Source organism: Neofelis nebulosa, chromosome 1 (assembly GCF_028018385.1).
Source record: "Neofelis nebulosa isolate mNeoNeb1 chromosome 1, mNeoNeb1.pri, whole genome shotgun sequence".
Taxonomy (NCBI): domain Eukaryota; kingdom Metazoa; phylum Chordata; class Mammalia; order Carnivora; family Felidae; genus Neofelis; species Neofelis nebulosa.
In genome coordinates, this window is record NC_080782.1 from 152,641,595 (window position 1) to 152,660,808 (window position 19,214).

Here is a 19,214-nt window from a genome sequence, read left to right on the forward strand (position 1 = left end):
ACTGACCCTTCTTAAACCACAACACTACCATCCTCCTATAAATCCCCTCAAGGGTATAGCCTGTACGATTTCTATATCTCAGCCCCCCTCCCCCCACCCACTCTCAATTGGTCTAGATACAACGTGAGGCAGTTTGGGTCATTAGGAGGAGGACTCTCCCCCAGGGCTGCTGGGGAAACTGGTTTGCTGTGGGTCAGGCTGAGTATCTGTGCCCAGTGGTTCCTGCCAACACCAGTCTAGATGTCACGGTGAAGGTGTGTTTTTAGATGAGATTAACACTGGCAATGAGTATTCTTTGGTAAGGCAGATCACCATCCCCAGCGTGGGTGGGCCTCATCCAATCAGGTGACGGCCATAAGAGCAAAGACTGAGGTTCCTGAAGAAGAAGCCATTTTATGTCCAAAGTGCTGCTGTTGGTAATATTTGTGTCATCCTGATTGGGCCCTAGGATTCCCAGAGTGAGCATAATTCTGGGGGTGTCTTTGAGGTGATTCTGCATGATATTCACACTGAATCTTTAGACTGAGTGAAGTCCCTAGTGTGGCTGGGCCTGACCCAATCAGGTGAAGGCCTGAGTAGTGAAAGGGAACTCATTTTGCTTGAGTGGGCTGGGACATTGGTCTCCAACCTGCAGACTCACTCAGGCTGGGCCGACAACCCAGCTCTCAGGCCTCCAGCCTACCCTGCAGATTTCAGACTTGCTGGCCCCATAATGGCATGAGCTGGTTCCTTAAAATAAGTCTCTCTCTCTCTCTCTAAATATAAATATATATATATATATATATATATATATATATATATATATATATATATATATCTCCTATTGCTTCTGTTTCCCTGGAGAACCCCAGCTAATACACATCCTATCGGCCAGAGTGTGTTAACAGGGCATCCTGTTTCAAGGCTTGGGGCCTGTGGATACCACTGGGGGCCTTCAGTTTTGTGAATTTTCCATGGCCATGGTTTAGGTTCCCACTGATGCCATGCCTCACTGATGTCACGCCCTCTCCACTGATGTCACTGGCTGTCCCCAGCCTCAGCAGACCTGTGCATCACCCAGGGTCCTGCCTCTGACACCCTGTCATTGCAGACACAGCCCCAATGCCACGCCTGAACCAATCCTCTGAAGGACGCGGCATATAAGCTGCTTGGGGCTGGGAACTCCCAGAGGCAGTGCTTTATGCTCACTGTGCTACTTGGACAGACCCCTCTCAGTGCGTGCCTTGGTTTCCCCATGCACCTGGCATGGCATGACGATGAAGGGCTGAACCCAAGGCACAGAGCCCAGGCCTCCCCGCCTCACCTCACTGCGTGGTGGTGGTGGTGGTGGGGGGTGGTCCCTGAGCTGGGCTGGGGGGTGGCCAGAACAGGAGCAGACTGGATGGCCTTCTTGTCTCACTGTCATCCGTTTCCACGGCCAGAGCCAAATGGCCGGCTGTTCAGGGAGAGCGGAGGGCCGTGGGGGGGGGGGGGGCTGCTTGTGCGCTCCCAGAATGGAGGCAGCTTCCTCTCTGCCTTTGGGAAGGGAGGAGACCGTGAGGGGAGAATAACAGGAAGCCACCCCTGGCCCAGTGGCAGCTGGGAAGTAGGGTCCAGGACCCCCACGCCTGCTGGGTTCCCAGCTCTCCACCCCTCCAGGGCTCATGGCCTCAGAAGAGGCAATGGCACACAACCCAGGTCCACCAGTGCGGTTCCCTGGGAGGCTCTGTGGCCAGGCATTCCCCCCCTCCCCCGCAGCCAGGCAGACCCCAGCCACCGTCCCCAACAAATGCAGAGCTGAAGGCGCAAGGCAGGGGGCACCTGAGAAGGGGCAGCCTATGCGCAAGGATCCCCATTGCCAGGCTGGCCCAGAGATCTGGGAGGGCTTCCCGGAGTAGAGGGCTTGGAGAAGTGCTAGCTGGCAGGTGCAGGCAGCCACTGGCCACGTGTGGTTCTGGGCACTTCAGTGTGGCTCTTGCGAGAAGCTGAAAGTTTCATTTAACTTGGTCTGAGTTGCTGTGCACTTGACCAGCCCTAGTGTGGGTAGTTGCTGTGCTGGACAGCGCCGAGTGGACTGTGCCAGGAAGGTCGGGACGGTTCCCGGTGGCGCCGGGCGGCAGTGCTGGTGGGAAGCAGACTCCTCTGCTGGCCAAGGGGCCGGCTGACGTGAGGCTGGAGGAACGCGCCCCTCCCCGCCCACCCCGTGTTGTCCTGGCCGCTTCCTCTCCATCCTCCCCAAGCTGGCAGCGACGTGCCGGGTCACCTGTGGAATGTCAGGCCAGGCAGAGGAAGACCTTCTCCATGAAGGGCAAGCAGCCAGTGGCCAGCGGCCAGGGGAGCCACATACCAGGAATGGCAGGTCACAGCCAGGATGCCAGCCAGGAGGGGGACCGAGGGCCTGGGAGACCCTAGGGGGCTCGGGGGGCCATCCGCATCCCTCACCATGCTGTCAGCCAGGCTTGCCAGGCCCGGCTGGGAGAGACCCAGTACCTCACAGGTTTGGGCAGCATGGCCTTGGGTAGGGCTGGACAGGACAAGGGGGAGTTGGGCAAGTAGGGGGGCTGAGCAGCCTGAGGCTCAGGGATGGGCGGGCACCCAGCATTGGCGCTCCGACTGTGTGCTGATGGGCCGTTCACGCTGAGATGGCCCATGTTACCCGTGCCCTCGGGATCCAGCAGGGAGCCACATAGGCACTCAGACCAGGTGAATCAGCAGAGTGTCCAGGGCCTTAGGAGGAGGCCAGGGTGAGGGGCCAGTGCTAAGACCTGGGGTGGAAGGCCGTGGGGTCACTAACCATGGAGCCGTAACCCCTTTATAGTGGGGTGCGCTTTAGCATTCACAGTTGTTCTCACGTGGTCCTCTCAGCATCCAGTCCTGAGAAGACCACCTGATCAATCCCAGGGGGATGTGCTGTGGGAGTGAGGTGTCACACAGCCACCCCACTTCCTGGATGCAGGTGTGTGGAGGGGAGGTGTCAGATATGGAGCTCTAGGGCCCCGGAAGGGGTGTGCAGGTCAGGTTTGTGCAAACATGCTTGTGTTTCAGGAACAGGACACTCAAGGGGGAGTGCCCGGCAGGCTGTGGGTCTGGACTTTTGGGGAAATGCCCTGTGTGCGGACACAGACTTGGAGTGTGGTTGGGGGAATTGGTGACGTGGTGGGGACGCACGGAGCTGGGCCCAAGGATGGCCCTGGAGCCCCACACCGGGGGCTGGCTCGGCCTCGCCTCCAGCCCCGTTTGCACACAGTGTTGGGACTAGAGCTCAGAAAGCTCGATCAGGACAGGAGGGGCAGTGGGCAGTGGAGCCCAGACCACACAGATCCAGGGTGGGGGCAGGAAGCCAGCTTCCATCTCCCACCTCGGCTGGGGCTCTGGGGAGTGCAGGGGGATTAAGAGGCAGTTCTTATGCAGCACACAGTCTCTCAGTTTCCCCCAAAGGGGAGCAAAAACAGGACAACAGCTGATGGGGGAAACAGGGCTCAAAAGCTATGCCCCCCAAATACCCACATGCAAAGCTCTGGTCCCCCGTGTGACTGTGTCTGGAGATAGGCCCTCCAGAGGTAATTAGGGATCCCGAGCCCTGGCCCTGCAGGCCTGGTGTCTTCTCAGAAGAGACACCAAAGGTGACAAGGTACCATGTGCACGCCAGGGAGAGAGGCCTCAGCAGACACCGGCCCTGTTCCTGGACCTCCAGCCTTCAGAGCTTTGAGAAACAGGTGTGTGTTGTATAAGCCACCCAGTGTGTGGCATCTGTTGCACAACTGATTCACACACCTAGGAAAACAGTATGGAGGTTCCTTGAAAAATTAGACACAGAATTACCGTATGAACTGGCAATTGCCCTCAGGGTACATGCCTGTGATAGTGTGATTTATAGTAAGAAATACGGACTTGGCCCTTGTCACTCTTTCCTGGCTCAGAGCTCCTAAAGCCCTTGGGTTTCCCAACTGAAGACAGCAATGAAGGTGTCTTGGTGTTCATAACAAGCCCTAGTTCATGTTGTTGCGGTGACTTTGGAAAGCCCCTGGGGGGGGCACCTGGGTGGCTCGGTCGGTTGGGCGTCCGACTTCACCTCAGGTCACGATCTCGCGGTCCGTGAGTTCGAGCCCTGCGTCGGGCTCTGCGCTGATGGCTCAGAGCCTGGAGCCTGGAGCCTCCTTCTGATTCTGTGTGTCCCTCTCTCTCTGCCCCTCCCCCATTCATGCTCTGTCTCTCTCTGTCTCAAAAATAAATAAACGTTAAAAAAAAAATTAAAAAAAAAAAAAAAAAAAGAAAGCCCCTAGGGATGGCGGCTGGTGGCCTATGGACCCCACCGTGGGACCAGAGAGTTGGAGGCTTCAGTCCTGCCCCTGACCTCTGGGGAGGGGAGATGGAATCAATCACCAATGGGCAATGGATTAATCAATCACGTCTATACAATGAAGCCCCAAAGAAAACTGATAGGGACGGTCTTGGGGTTGGGGGGGGGGCTTCCAGGCTGGGGAGCACGTGGAGATGTGGGGAGAGTGACATGCCTGGAGAGTCATGGAAGCTTCCCACCCCTTCCCCAGTGCCTCACCCTGGGCGTCTCTTCCATCAGGCTGTCCCTGAGTCATATCCTTTTGTAATAAACCACTAATCTAGAAAGTGAAACATTTCCCTGAGTTCTCTGAGCCCCTCCAGAACATTCATCAAACCTGAGGAAGGGCCGTGGGAACCTCTGATCTGTTGCCTGTGGCTCAGAGCATAGGTGTCATCTGGACTTGGGGTTGGCGCCTGAAGTGGGGGTGGTCTTGTGGGGCTAAGCCTGTGGGGTCTGACGCTGACTCCATGTGGACAGGGTCAGACTGGTGTGGCAGTCTGGTGTGGCAGACTTCCAGCTGGTGTGGCAGACTTCCCCTCAAGCACAGGGGGTGATCCTAAGTGTCAGAGAGAAGGGCAGAGTGTGAGCAGAGGACACACAGGAGCATGGTTGTGCACACAACACCCAAAGGAACTGAGAGCAGGGTCTCCGAGAGATGTGCATACATATGGCAGCAACATCTACAACACCGAAGGGGTGGAAGTAACACAGACGTCCGCAACCTGTGGGACATCCATACAACAAAATCTCACCCATCCTTCAAGAGGAAGCTCGGACACCTGCTACCGAACAGACGAACCTGGAGGACGTTATATGGCATCAGCCAGTCACAGCACGACACACACTGTGCGATCCTACTCATGAGAGTCAGGTTCCCGGAGACAGAGGGGACTGGGGGCCCCAGGGGCTGGGGGCCAGGTGAAGGGGATTAGTGGTCGGCAGAAGATGGCAAGTTCTGGATAGAAGTGGGGGACGGCTGTACACGATAAGCGCGCGCTGGCTGGGGCTGAACTATGCGCTTGAGATTTCAGCGATGGAGACCCTCATCTTACATGCACATCACCATAGTAAAGCAAGAGGAAACCTCTTGGAGACCAGGAGCAGGGCAGGTGCGTCCTATGGAGGTGCCCAGCCAGGACAGTCAGGGGGCGGGGCGGGAGGCTGACGGATAGCGCCTGGCCCCGCCCCTCAGGCACAAGCCCCACCTCATAGCTCCGTCCCCGCCCCTCGTCGGCACAAGTCCCGCCCAGCACACTTCGTTCCCGCCCCTCTCGAAGCTCCGTCTCGCGCGCAGGCCCGCCCTTCTCCGCACAAGTCCCGCCCCACACGTCTCGTCCCCGCGCACGCCCCGCCCCCACGTGTAGCCCCGCCCTCCGGCAGAGGCCGCTGTGGCGTCCACCCGGTTGCCAGCGCTGCCGCCCAGCCCGCCCCTTCGAGCCGCCTTACTCCTCCCTAAGATGGCGGCCGCGGCGCTGCTCCGGGGCGCGGCTCAGGGGCGCGGCAGCCGGGCCTGGCGCTGGCGGCTGCGTGCGACCCCGAAGCGCCGCCTCGCCCACGGCTCGAGCCGTCACGGCGGCGACCCCGCAGACGGAGCGGCCTGGGCCTGCTTCCCGCTGGGCGAGCGCACCCTGGTGCGCGTGCGCGGGCCAGACTCCGCGCCGTTCCTCCTGGGGCTGCTGACCAATGAGCTGCCGCTTCCGGGTCCTGCGGACGGCGCTACCCCGCCCCCGGCGCGGGCGGGCTACGCCCACTTTCTCAACATTCAGGGCCGCACGCTATACGACGTCATTGTCTACCGGTGAGAGCGGGCGTCTGCAGTACCTAAAGGGAGGGGGAAGGCGGAGGGGCGGGAGCCGGGGCGGGAACCGGGGCGGCAGCTGGGGTGGAAGCCGGGGCGGGCAGGGCCACACGGAGGAGGGAGGAGGGGCGGGGACACCCAGGGGGAAGGAGGAGGGGCAGGCCGCCGGGGGAGGGAGGAGAGTCGGCCGCACCAGGCGGAGGGAGAAGGGGCAGGCCTCTGGGGGAGGGAGGAGAGGCGGCCGCACCCGGGGGAGGGAGGAGGGGCAGGAGCCGGGGCGGGGCCACCCGGAGGGGCGGGGGAGGGGCGGGGCCACTCAGGGGGAGGGAGGATGGGCGGGATCCGGAGCGGGGCCACCCAGGGGGAGGGAGAGAGGGGCGGGAGCCGGGCCGGGGACGCACAGAGGAGAGGAGAAGAGAGGGGAAGAGGCGGGGACACCCGGGAGGCCGGGTGGGGGGAAGAGAGGAGGGCAGGCCGCCGGGGCGGGAGGAGGGCGGGGACACACCGAGGAAAGGAGAAGAGGCGGCCGCACCCAACGGGAGGGAGGAGGGGCGGGAGCTCGGGCGGGGCCGAGTCACTTAGGTGGAGAGAGAAGGGGCTGGGCTACCTAGGTGGAGGGAGGAGAGGCGGCCGCAGCCAGGGGGAAGGTCGAGGGGCAGGGGCACCCAGGGGGAGGGAGGAGGGACGGGAGCCGCGAAGGGGCAGGCCGCCTCACGCGTAGGGTGCGGATTGCTAGGGGTCACCCGGAGCCCGGGCACCTGGCGTGAACTCTCAGAGGCTGCGAAAGGATCTTCAGGGCGGGTCACTTGGGGAAGGACACCTGACCTGAGGCTGACTGGGCTGCTCTGGGGAGAGGGCCACCCTCCTGGGAGCCCAGCGCTGTCCAGCTTTCTGTCCCGCTTTCTGTCCCTGCCTGGTGCTCTCTGGAGTTTCTCCTTTTGGTTCATCTACTTCCTGCCTCGTGGCCCCCTGTTCTGGTTTCCCAGGTGTAACACCTTGTTCTAGGGGTAGCTTGGGATTTTTGCTTTGAAAGTGGACTTTAGTTTTTGCAGCCCATTTAAGTTCACAGCATGACCGCGGGGAAGGCACAGACTACCTCAGGGCAGCGTCCCCACCTGGGGGACCCGCATTGATGCTGCAGCACCCAGGGCCCATCCTTTCGTGGGGAGGACAAGTATGGGATGACATGGACCCATCACGTGATGGCTGTTACCACCCTGACAGCCCAGCCCGCCTGTGTCCCGAGTCATCCCTCCCTTCCCTAATCCCCAAAGCCACTGCGGGGGGGGGGGGGGGGGATCCTTTTCCTGTCTTCGTGGTTTTCCTTTTTCAGAGCGCTGGGCACTTGGAGTCCCACAGTGCGCAGCCATCTTGGATTGGCTGCTTCCACTTAGTGACATGTGGTTAAGCCATTTCTCTTTAGCGCTGAGTGATGTCGCTTGGCGTGGATGGACCGCAGTCTCTTCACCTGTCACCTCGTGGAGGATGTCTTGGTTTTTCCAAGTTTGGGTGGTTGTGGGTAAGCTGCCGTAAACATCCACGTCCAGGATTTTGTGTAAGGACCCAGAAGCTCGACTGCTGGGTCGCACCATGCAACAATGTTTGGTTTTGTAAGAAACCACCAAATCCTTCCATGGTGGCTGTGCGGTTTCGGGTCCCCACCAGCAAGCAATGGCTTGTTTGCAACGTGCATATTCTTTGTGGGGAGGTGCCTGTTAAGGTCTCTGGCCCACTTCTAATCGGGTTGTCTGTTTCTTGACCCTTGAACTTTTCAGTGTTCTTGTGTGTTCTGAGTGATGGCCCCTGGTCACATGTGATGTTTCAGGTCTCCTCCCCCTGCTGTCCTCGTTCCCTCTGGCGAGGCTGTGTGTGTTCCTGTCCCAGCCACACGTGTGCTGTCTGGGGAGCCTTCCTCAGGCACTGGCTGCATACAAGGTGCTCTGGGTTCCACTACGGACGGTATTGCTGGCTCTTGTGGGAAGCTCCCCAGTTTGCTGCTCTGTGGATCGGGTTGGTCCCCTGCTCCCTTGTTTCCAGCAGGACATGCACCTCGCCTTCCCACCTCTTTCCCTTCGTGTGGATCTCAGCAGTTCCTGGGTGGTGCAGTCTGGTCTGTGTGTGCTCAGTGGAATGTGGGGCCAGGGACACCTACTTCCAGGAACCTCCCATGTGGCTCCCATGTGGCCTCCGCTCAGTCCCCCTGCCGTGGTCTCCTTGGGGCACCTCTTGGGGACCTTGGAGGGCACTATGTCCTCAGTCCCCCATGGGCACCCGGTAGGCCACTCCCCCAAGTGCCTTGGAGCACACCAGTCAGCCTGACTCAATTCTCCAGGTACAATCCTGTTCCTGCTGGCCTCCTTGTGTCCCATACCTGCCCACACCTCACACCCTGACACCTGCCACGTCCTCGAGGGACCGTATTTGTGTGATCATAGGGTAGACCCCCTGTGTTTATGGAGGTCGCAGATGACAGGGTGATGGGTGCTGTGCAGAGAGGACATCAGACTCTTGGGGGAGAGGTTTCCTTGTGCTCTGGGCATGGGGTTAGGCGGGCCCAGGCCTCCCTTTCTGGTGTTCACACAGCCTGTGCCCTGACAGCCAGGCAAGCTGGTGAGGCCGCAGCTGTCCCCCAGCCTCCCTCTTCCTGCAGCTGCACTTGTGACCCGAGGAGGGGCAGCCATGCTTAGCAACAAGAGTGCAGGGCACGACAGACAGCGGGTGACTTTTAGAGTAAGGACGTCCTCTGCAGTGTTTGGAAGGTGCTTTTTGCTAAAGACATCGTTCACTGTTTATCTGATAAATTTACCTGGCAACACTGGCCCAGAGGCAGTGCCACCGGGCATCTGGGGACATTTGTGCTTGTGACTCAGGGCTGGGGGTGTTGGTGCTCCTGACATCGAATGGGTCAGGCCTGGCAAGCAACCCTGGGCACAGGTGCACCTCCTCCCCACCACCCCCTGTTCCTCAGCTGTAGCAAGTGCAGCAGACAGTCTGATTTGGGGGCACAGGGGGGCTGGGGTGCACTCTAGCTTTGTTGGTCCCCAGGGTCTGCCTGGCGCACAGTCATGGGCACAGGTGGCCAGGGAAGTGCCTGAACCCAGAATGGGGACCTGCCCGCCTTGGCCTGCCTTAGCGCCCCTGGGAACCTGGCTCCCTGGCCAGGACCCTCAGAGGCTGGTGCTCACGTGGTGCCCATGACCTCACATTGTGCCCAGCCCTGCCTGATTCCTCCTCTGCCATCTTTCATGTTGTCTTTGTGGGTGGTTTTTACACGAGACTTAAAATGAAAACACAGGTACATGTGGCAGAGAACCCTAACGGTGCGGGGCGGTTTACGGTGGGAGATACCCCTTTGCTGCTTTCTCCCAACCTGCATAGACATCCGGAGCCCCGTCCTCTGAGACAGCTTCTTTTCCTTTATGACTCTTTTGAAATAATGGTGGATTCACAGGGAGTACGGGAAGGAGCAGGGAGGCCTGTGCACTCTTGCCCCAGTCCCACAGGGTGGTGTCTTGCCTCCTGGAGTCTGGGGTCACTATCAGGGGTGGGACACGGGCCACTAACAGAGCTCATGCAGGGTCCCCCCCAGACTCGATGCGCCAGCATGTGTGAACACACTTGCTGGTGTCTGTGCCTTGGTCACACATGTGGCCCCTGTGACCTCGATGAGGACAGCTGTTCCATCACCACCACTGGGTCCCCTCTTCCCTGTGCAGCACACCTGCCCTTCTCACCCCAGCTCCTCTCCTGGCTTTTTACCATTTGTCTGACCAGTAGGTCACCTCGAAGTCTGACAAGTGGAACTGCTTGGGATTGGACTCACACACCTTGATACCCTGTGGTTCTGCCCACCTGTATCAGTGTGACCCATGGCTGCTGTTTGTGGTGGGAGTGGGGGTGGGGAATGTGGACACAATAGAGTGTGCACTCTAGGGTGAGCCCCCAGAGGTGGGACCCCAAGCAAGTCCTTGCTTTTCTTTCCTGTGGGGTAACTGGTTTCTCCAGGGCAGCACTTAATCCTGTACTGTCTGGGGGCACAGCTGATGGGCTCTGAGGGAGGGGCCATGGACATCAGCTAGTGGGCTCTGTGGGAGGGGTGGGGAGCACCAGCTGGTGGGCTCTGCAGAGAGGGGTGGGTGGCACCAGCTGGTGGGCTCTGGGGGAGGGGTCAGGGGCACCAGCTAATGAGGTAAAGGGTAGAGGTCAGGGTCGCCTGCTGATGGGCTTTGGGGGAGGGGTCAGTGGCACCAGCTCATGGGCTCTGGGCAAGGGGTTGGGGGTACTAGCTGGTGCCCTCTGAGAGGAGAGGTAGGGGGGCACCAGTTGTTGAATCTGGGGGAGGGGTCTGGGGTACCAACTGGTGGTTGTGGGGAAGGGTTCAGGGGCACCAGCTGGTGGACTCAGGGTAAGGGATCAATGACATCAGCTGGTGGGCTCTGGGCAAGGGGTCAGGAAGCAGCTAGTGGGCTCTGGGGGAGCAGTCCGGGACCCCAGCTGGTGGGTGTGAGTGGAAGTTTCCGGGGTCACCAGGCAATGGGGTCAACGGTAGAGATTAGGGATACTAGGTGGTGATTCTATGGGACTGGTCAGGGGTACCAGCTGATGGCTGCTAGGGGAGGGGTCAGGGCACCAGCTGGTGGGCTCTGAGGAGTGGGTGATGTCAGCTGGTGGGCTGTGGGGGCGTGGTCAGGGGCACCAGCTGATGGATTTGAGAGGAAGGTTCTGGGGCACCAGCTAATGGGGTCAAGGGTACATGTAAGGGACACCAAGTGATGGGGTGGGATTGGGGTCACAGTAGGTGGGCTCTGGGGAAGGGGTCAGGGGCACCAACTGGTGGGTGCTGAGGGGAGAGGTGGGGGAGCACCAGTTGTTGACTCTGTGGGAGGGGTTGGGGCATCAGCTAATGGGGTCAAGGGTAGAGGTCAAAAGCACCAGCTGGTGGGCTCTGGGGGAGGGGCCTGGGACATCAGATAATAGGCTCTGGGGGAGGGGTTGGGGGTACCAATTGGTGGGCCCTGTGGAGGGGTCTGGGACACCAGATGTTGGGCCCTGAGGAGGGGTCTGGGACACCAGATGATGGGCCCTGGGGGAGGGGTCGGGGGCACTAGTTGGTAGTTTCTCAGGCACGCTCATGGAAGGTGTTATCCGTTCCCTTTCTGTTTCCACTGGGCTGGGGATCCTAGTCTAGTCCACATCTACAACCAGGATCTTGGTTATATACTCTTGTGGGTCCTGAACATCTCCCCTGAGGTCCCTGTACCAGTCTCTTCTCTGTGCTGCGTGTCCCATGTGGTTAGCACACCTGGTTCCAGGGTTGCTGCTGTGGCAGTGGGGGTCCAGAGTGCAGTTAGGGTGGTTGTGGGGCCCTGACAGGGTTCCAGGGCTCTCCTTGGGAAGTGGGAGGTGGTTCTGGGCAGACTGTGTGTGGCCTCACAGCACATCCCCTCGGCTCTGTCCGCTGCCTGCTGTCCCACCTACCCCCCAGCCTGCCCCCCATCGTGAGTGCTGAGGGCACCCACCTCAGACCCTTGGCTTCTGTGGGCTGGAGGAGGCAGGTCCTGGTCCTGTGAGGCTGCCTGCAGCTCTCCCCCTCACGTGGAGGACCAGACCAACAGCACTGTGGTCCCCGGACCTGGGTCCCACCTGCCCAGCCACGGCCTGTCTTCCACCAAGTGGACCGCTCCCTGTGGTTCGCACCCCGGGTGGGGAGGGTCCTGCAGCAGACCTGGGGTCTGGAGCATGGTGGGTGGAGAGCGGTGGCCCCAGGTCAACCCTCAGGATCCCCTGCCCCTACCTGCAGGCTCCCGGAGCATGAGCTCGCTGAACAGGCGCCCGCTTTCCTCCTGGAGTGCGACAGCGCGGTGCTGGGCGCCCTGCAGACACACCTGGCACTGTACAGGATCCGGCGGAAGGTCGTGGTGGAGCCGTGCCCCGAGCTGCGCGTGTGGGCTCTGCTGCCTGACCGCCCCGAGGAGGTCTGTGGGGCCGCGCCGTTGCGGGAGTGGACCGACAGAACCAGTGTCCTCACCCCTGACCCCCGGACCGCCCGCATGGGCTGGCGGCTTCTTGTCCGGGATGAGGGCCTGGTGCCGGTGCCCAGAGGCCAGCTCGGAGACCCCCGGGATTATCACAGGCACCGGTACCAGCAAGGTAGGGACGGGGTGGGGCTGTGCTGGTGGGGGCGGGGGGAGGGCTCAGGGGCTGTGTCCAGTGTTGGCCCTTCTCCGCGAGCCCACTATCCCCCAGCCCCCGAGGAGGCCTTAGTCCTCAGGGAGCTTCTCCCCTCCCACCCCGCAGGCGTTCCTGAGGGGGTCCGGGACCTGCCCCCAGGAGTGGCCCTGCCCCTGGAGTCCAACCTGGCTTTCATGAATGGTGTCAGCTTCACTAAGGGCTGCTACATCGGTCAGGAGCTGACCGCCCGCACCCACCACATGGGCGTCATCCGCAAACGCCTGTTCCCAGTGCAGCTGTTGGGGCCTGTCCCTGAGGATGGCATTGCTCTGGGCGCCCCAGTGCTCACCGAGTCGGGTCAGGCCGCTGGCAAGTACAGGGCTGGCCAGGGGGACGTGGGCCTCGCCTTGCTGCGGGCAGAGAAGATTAAGGGCCCTCTCCACATCAGGACCTCCAACAGCAGCCTGGTGGCCCTGACTGTGTCTGTGCCAGACTGGTGGCCCACAGTCGCCAAGTAGCCAGGACATCCCTCTGCTCCTGCAGCCCTGGGGCTGCCAGGGTGCCCTGGAGGATTCTGTCCATCTGCTGCACTCTGCAGGCTGGCCTCCTAGCTCCCAGGGCTGCAGGTGTGGCTGGCTTGTGTTTCTCGCCCACCATGCTTCCCAAAGAGGGTCCCATGGGCAGCTGTGGCTGTCATCCCTTGCTGCTCTGTGGCTGTGAGCTGCAGGAGTCCTCCTGGGGACCCAGGAAGAGGAGCCAGCCCTTCAGGTGCCCCTGTGCCAAGGTGAGCTGCAGTTTACCTCCGATGGGGAAGGACAGGGTCCCAGCTGTGTGGGTTTGGAGGTGGTTCATCTATTGGCTGAGGACAGGACGGTCCAGAGCCTTGTCCCCAGGCTACCTGCATTCCTCTCCATCTGGGGTTGGCTGAAAGGGTAGGTGGGCCCTGGGGACTGGTGTGCCATGGGCTGGCTGTGGGACACCCTGTGAATTTCACATGGGGGCCCCACTTGTGCACCAAGGTTTCTGCTGCACCCCTCCCCCTCCACCCCAGGAGCTGCCCTGGGGTGGGACAGCAGGGCTCTGACAAGGAGGAGCTTCTGCTTGGTTTACTTGCTGCTTTTCTGAGGCGTGGCTATGTTTTCACAGTAAGAGGTTGACTTTCTTCTCTTCTTGAAACCACTGACTTGCACTGTCCCATGCAATGTGAATCTCATGGTTAGGGGTGTCCCGCGTGATGCCCCGGAGTGGCTATTAAAGTGTGACGCACAAGCAGCATGTGTGGAGCTCTGGTTTCATTTTGGGTTGAAGGTGGTGGGACTCCGTTTTGGGTAGAGCAGATACACCGAGAGCACTCCAGGTGAAGTACGCCAGCAGAGTCCCAGGAAGAGGCCTTGTTCTGGGACAGCAAGGGAGCACCAAGTCTGCGGTGGATGGTGTGGCTTGCCTTCGTATCCACGGAGGGGAGAGGCTAACAGGAAACCGAGTTAGTGCCAGCATCTGGGCCCTCACGGGGCGATTCACTGGCAAGTATGCACTGCCCTCCCTCAGCCCCCACTGGCGGGTCTCCAGGCCAACACCCAGACCTCACATCAGGACTTTGTCTCCTGTCCAGCTGCAGACTGTGCAGCGCCCCTCTGCATGTGACCTGGGGCCTGGGAGCCAGCCTTGCACAGTGGGTGTGTGCCTGTGCCCAGCACCTGTGCTGTGCTGGACGTGCTTGGGCTCCTCACAGTCCGTGGACCCACCCGCCGAGTGGGTACCTGGAGTCCCATGCCGGGAGCTGAGAGAGTAACCGGGAGGGAGGTGGCCACTGTGGCGGAAAGCTCCAGCAGCTGCCCAGCGAGATGCTGCCTTCCAGATCATGTGTCCCCTACTGTCCTCAGGCATCCAGGTCATTGGGAGCTGAGATAGCTCTGTTCAGTCTGAGTTCTACCTCAGGGATCATAGCTGAAAGCTGCTGTCCAAAACAAGTGTTCTTTGCTGGACAGACCTTGTCACTCCTCACAGAATCACCAGGGCTTCCAAGAGTCTGCGGCTTTCAGAGGCTGTAAGGTGCGCTGCCCAGTGTACATGCCAGGGGACCAAGGGGTCCCGTCGAGGTTTGATGCTTACGTCTGCTTCTCTCCGTGTTCGTCAATGTCGAGCTCCAGGAGGACAGTGCAGGCACTCGGGAAGCCCCTTGCTGGTTCTTGGGTCCACCTCAGTTTGTTTGTAAGAAGTACGGAGTTCCAGGAAGCAAGTGGTCTTATGCTCTGCCCCAATGCCCTGAGAGTGTGGCCAGTGGGCAGATGGCAGAGGGCGCTGGGTTCTGGAGACCTGGCCCTCCTGGGGGAACCCCCTGCCCCCACTGTGAAGCTGGTTAAGACATGCTTCCCCCAACGTTTCATCATGAGCACCCCGCATGGAACGTGAGAGTTTGCTGTGAGCACTGGTGCACGTGCCCGATGACCCCCCACTTGCCAGACCCCATCACCTGGCCCCCCCCTCAGCCTTGGTTGTGTTTTGCTGCATTTCCAACAAACTGGCAGACCTCACACCCTCACTCCTAATGCCTTCCTCATCATCAACGTTTTCGTTCCCTGGGAGGTAAAATTTGGCTACCATGAAATGTACCAATCTTGCTATTTCCTGGATTATGCGGAGTGCATATGGCTGTGCACCCAAGACCGGAGGAAGGTCTGGAACATTCCATCCCTGGGCAGCACTCACCGGCCTGTCCCGGCCAGTCCCCTGTGCCCCAGCTGCCACAGATGTGCAGAGCCTGGGGCTTCAGGTGGGGTGCTGCCTGGCGGGTGGCTGGACCATGGTGAGCATCTCCGAGTCCTCCTGTGGGAGCGAGCCCTTTGTGGACACATGCCTCATCTGGGGTGGGATCACAGAGCTGCGGGTAGGGGGAGGTCCCCAGTAAGGAGCTGTCTGTGTTCTCTGGGAGACCTGGCGACTGTTCCGTTTCCTGCTCCAGCCAGCAGCATGGCCTTGCCACCATGTGGTGTGGTCAGCCTTCGTAATTTCCACGTGGAGACTTGGTGTTTAGATTTCAGTCATCGTGGGTGGATGCCTGCCTGTGTCTCAGGGTCGGTGGGGAGCCCCGTCCACTCTCTATGGTCTGGGCACCCGGACAGTTCAGGGTCCCTGGCTCCACTTTCTTCCCAGAGGATGTTGATCTAATGTGGTCACATTCGTGTTTGCGGGAAAAATGAGTGATTTCCAAAGATTTTGTTTTGTGTCAGCCCTCAAAGGGAGGAGATGGTCAGGGAAGGTCAGCTGCCAGCCAGCAGGGACCCTGTTGATTAACAGAATGTTCTGGAGACTGCTGAGTCCTGGGCTACCTTTCACTCTCATCTGTTCACTCAGAGGCTTACTGAGTGCCCACCAGCCATGAACTAAAGCACAAAGTATGCTGGGTTGTGTTAGCTTTTCTGTGATTAAGCTGGGAACAGGGCAGGCTGTGTGTGGAGGTGGGGTGCATTAGGGGGATGGGTGTGTGTGGGGTCAGAGCACATTGGGAGACTGGGTGCATTGGGAGGATAGGCTGTGTGCAGAGTCCGGGAGCACTGGGGCCCTGGGCTCATGCGCAGTGGGGTACATTGGGAAGATAGGCTGTGTGCAGGGTTGGGGCACATTGGGGGGCTGGGCTCATGAGCATTGGGACACCTTGGGAGCTTGGACTGTGTGCAGGGTCGGTGGCACTGGGTGGCTGGGTACATTCAGCATGGGGTCAAGCATTTGTGGTGGCTGTGTCCAGACAGAGGGCCCACCGTGGGGGAAAGATCCTGACCAATACCGCACCTCGCATCCCCTTCAAACAGCTGAGGCCAGTGTGGCTAGGGGCAGGGCTCTTGGGAAGGGGTGTGGGCAAAGGGCAGGATCCTGAGGCCTCAAGGGGCAGAGGTAGAGTAGGGCAGAGTTTAGGGGCAGTGTGGGAGAGCGGTTGTTGCCATGCAGGGCAGGAGCTGCGGGAGGGTTTGTGGCGGGTGGGGGCATGGGGACAGGGTTCCCTGGTGAGGAGTCAGGGGCTTAGACCTTATCTAAAGCATGGGGTTTGGAGGAATGGGGGACGCTGCCTAGGGCTGCCCCTTGGGTAGAGGGCAGTGGGGTGTCAGATGGCCTGGAAGTTCTGAGCACAGGAGGTGTGGCAGGATGAAGACCAGTGGGGGCCATGGGACTCACAGGTCCTCTCTGGACCTGCCTCAGGTCCCCCCACACCTTGTGTGGACCTCTGGCTTAATGGGAACTGTTAACGAGGTCATCGCCACCATGAGGTCCCACTTCCCTGTTCCCCAGCACCCCTCCCACGGGGACTGTTTGCACATCCCCCAGCCACCCCCTCCCATGGAGACTGTCTGCAAGTACCCCAGACCCGCCCCCAGCCCCTGGCGTGGGGACTGTTTGCAGGATCCCCCCACCCAGTACCCCCCATGGGGACTGTTTGCAGGTCCCCCAGCCACTCCCCTTCCGTGGGGACGTTTGCAGGTCCCCCAGCACCCCTCCTCCGTGGGACTGTTTGCAGGTCCCCCAGCCTCCCCCCACCCCCTGGGTACTGTTTGCAGGGTTCCCCCCAGCACCCCCCTGCCCCCCGTGGGGACTGTTTGCAGGATTCCCCCCAACCCTCCCCCACCCCGGGGGGACGTTTGCAGGTCCCCCAGCACCCCCCCCCCCCCCTCCGTGGGACTGTTTGCAGGTCCCCCAGCCTCCACCCCGCCCTGTGGGGACTATTTACAGGGTACTCCCCCAGCCCCGCAGTGGGGATTGTTTGCAGGGTCCCCCCAGCCCCTCTAGTCCCCACCCCCCCCCCCCCCCGTGGGGTCTGTTTGTGCAGGGTCCCCAGCCCCGCGGTGGGGACTGTTTGCAGGTCCCCCAGCCTCCCCCCACCCCGCGGGGACTGTTTGCAGGGTACTCCCCCAGCCCCGCAGTGGGAACTGTTTGCAGGCTCCCTCCCCAGCACCCCCCTTCCGCCCCCCGTGGGGACTGTTTGCACCCAGACCCGCGTTGGGGACTGTTTGCAGGGTACACCCCCAGCCTTCCCCCCGCCGTGGGGACTGTTTGCAGGCCCCCCCCCCAAGCCTCGCGGTGGGGACTGTTGCAGAACCCCCGCGGTATCACACAGGACCCGCTGGCCTCATGCAGCCCCTCTTGCACGCGCGGTCCGCGTGCCCGTGAGTTGTTAGTCTTATCACCAGGGGGCGCTGCTGTGTCTCGTGAGGTTGCTTTGTGTCCTTATCTCCTCGCGCAGCTCGGTGTAGTAGTCTGTCACGCTCTGTTCCAGCCCCGCGGGGGCGGGGACGTTTGGGTGGTGCATGTTCACCCCGGGCTGTGTGCGCACGGTTTCCGTGTCCCTGGGATGCGGGTCCGGGAGAGGCCAGGCTGCCTCACGTGGTGGTGGCGGCAAGCTTATTGTCCCAGGAGTTGCACGTTTTCCCAGCACTGCTGCACCGCAGTGCGCTCCGGGGTGAGGGGGGGCACCCCGTTTCCTGCCTCCTGCCCAGCATCCTGGGGCGGAGAGTGTTCTAGCTGCTCCCATAGGTGTGTGGTGCTGGTTTTGGTCTGAACTTCCCCGCGGCTCCTGGGTGCATTCACTGGTGGAACGCCTCCTCGGCAGTGGGGTACAGGCCCTCCTCCCTTGTCCGAAGCCAAGGGTACTCACGACCTGCGGCAGGTGCCGCAGATACTGCCACCTTGCTCCTGGGGGACCATGGCCCATCAGTAGGCAACTTGGCATGCTGTGCGCTTGGTTCACGGACGCCTGATGTCGGGCACAACACGACCCGACCCGCAGTCAGCGGGTGAGGCCCAGGGTGGCCTTCTTGCACTCAGGACCACCAGACGGCTCTGCATCCTCCGCGCTCCCAGGCAGCGTGAGTAGGGAAACCACCAGCAAAGGTCCAGAAATGCAGGCGGCATGGCCCTGAGCCAACCACCTTAGACGGGGAAGAAGACACTGCTTTCAGTGTGGAACAAAGCACCTGCCCCAGCTCGGTCTCACCGCTCTGAGCCTATACGCAAGGACAACTGATAAGGGGTCACAGACACACTGGACCAGCGGGCCAACTTGCACCTACAGAGGCCAGAGGAATGAGGGTCGGCTGTGGTTTGCAGATACTTTCTCCCTGGGTAGCTAGACCTGCTATCCTTGCACACAACAGAAGCTTTAGGTTTTGACCTGGTGCAATTATCAGTGCTTCCTTTTTTGTTTCCTTGTTTTTTGGCATCTCTGTTGTGGAGACAATAGTGGTTTATAGTTTCATTTTATTTTTTAAATTTACTTTGAGAGAGAGAAAGAGTGTGCACGTGCACGAGCGGGGGAGGGCCGGAGAGAGAGAATGCCATGCTGTCAGCACAGAGCCCGACGTGGGGCCGGAACCCACGAACTGTGAGATCATGACCTGAGCCACAGTTGGACACTTAAGCGACCGAGCCACCCAGGGGCTCCTGGTTTATAGTTTCCGTTGCTTTTGGCCTTAGGTCAATGCTGGCATCACAGATGAGGTAGGAGGTGTCCTCGTGCTCTGCCTCCTGACAGGCTGCGGAGGTGGTGTTGTTTCTCCCTGAGATGTGTGGTGGAATTCACCCATGAACCCCACTGGGCCTGGTGCTTTCTGTCGTGGAAGGTTATTAGCTACCAGTAGATAGAGGCCCATTTGTGCTATTTGTCCTTCAGAGGGTGTTGGCAGGTGGCATGTCAGGCAATTGGCCTGTTACACCTGGGTTATCAGCTTTGGGGCACAGGGTTATGCACCATATTCCTGTTATCCTCTAACGTCCGTGGGGCCCGTAGTAATGCCCCTTCTCTCCCTCGCCTCTCATGTATTTGTTGATTCATTTGTTTAGCATATTTATTTTTCACCAAAGTGTAGTTGGCACTTAGCGTTACATTGGCCTCAGCTGTGTGCCACACTGATCCAGCTCCTCTGCCCCTTTACACTG

At 60.3% G+C, this 19,214-nt stretch overlaps 2 protein-coding genes across 2 annotated transcripts in view; both read left to right on the forward strand.

Annotated features, from left to right (window-relative positions):
• Positions 1-5,706: 5,706 nt before the first annotated feature.
• Positions 5,707-13,562, forward strand: IBA57 (iron-sulfur cluster assembly factor IBA57). Its single transcript, XM_058740793.1, has 3 exons — positions 5,707-6,119; positions 11,920-12,269; positions 12,417-13,562. The coding sequence occupies exons 1-3, from the start codon at positions 5,779-5,781 to the stop codon at positions 12,806-12,808; spliced, it is 1,083 nt and encodes a 360-aa protein (XP_058596776.1). The 5' UTR covers positions 5,707-5,778; the 3' UTR covers positions 12,809-13,562.
• Positions 12,962-19,214, forward strand: part of OBSCN (obscurin, cytoskeletal calmodulin and titin-interacting RhoGEF) — a 198,606-nt gene continuing 192,353 nt past the window's right edge. The window contains exon 1 of the mRNA XM_058740572.1: positions 12,962-13,074. The gene's annotated coding sequence lies outside the window, so the exon portion shown is untranslated. The remainder of the gene's footprint in view (positions 13,075-19,214) is intronic.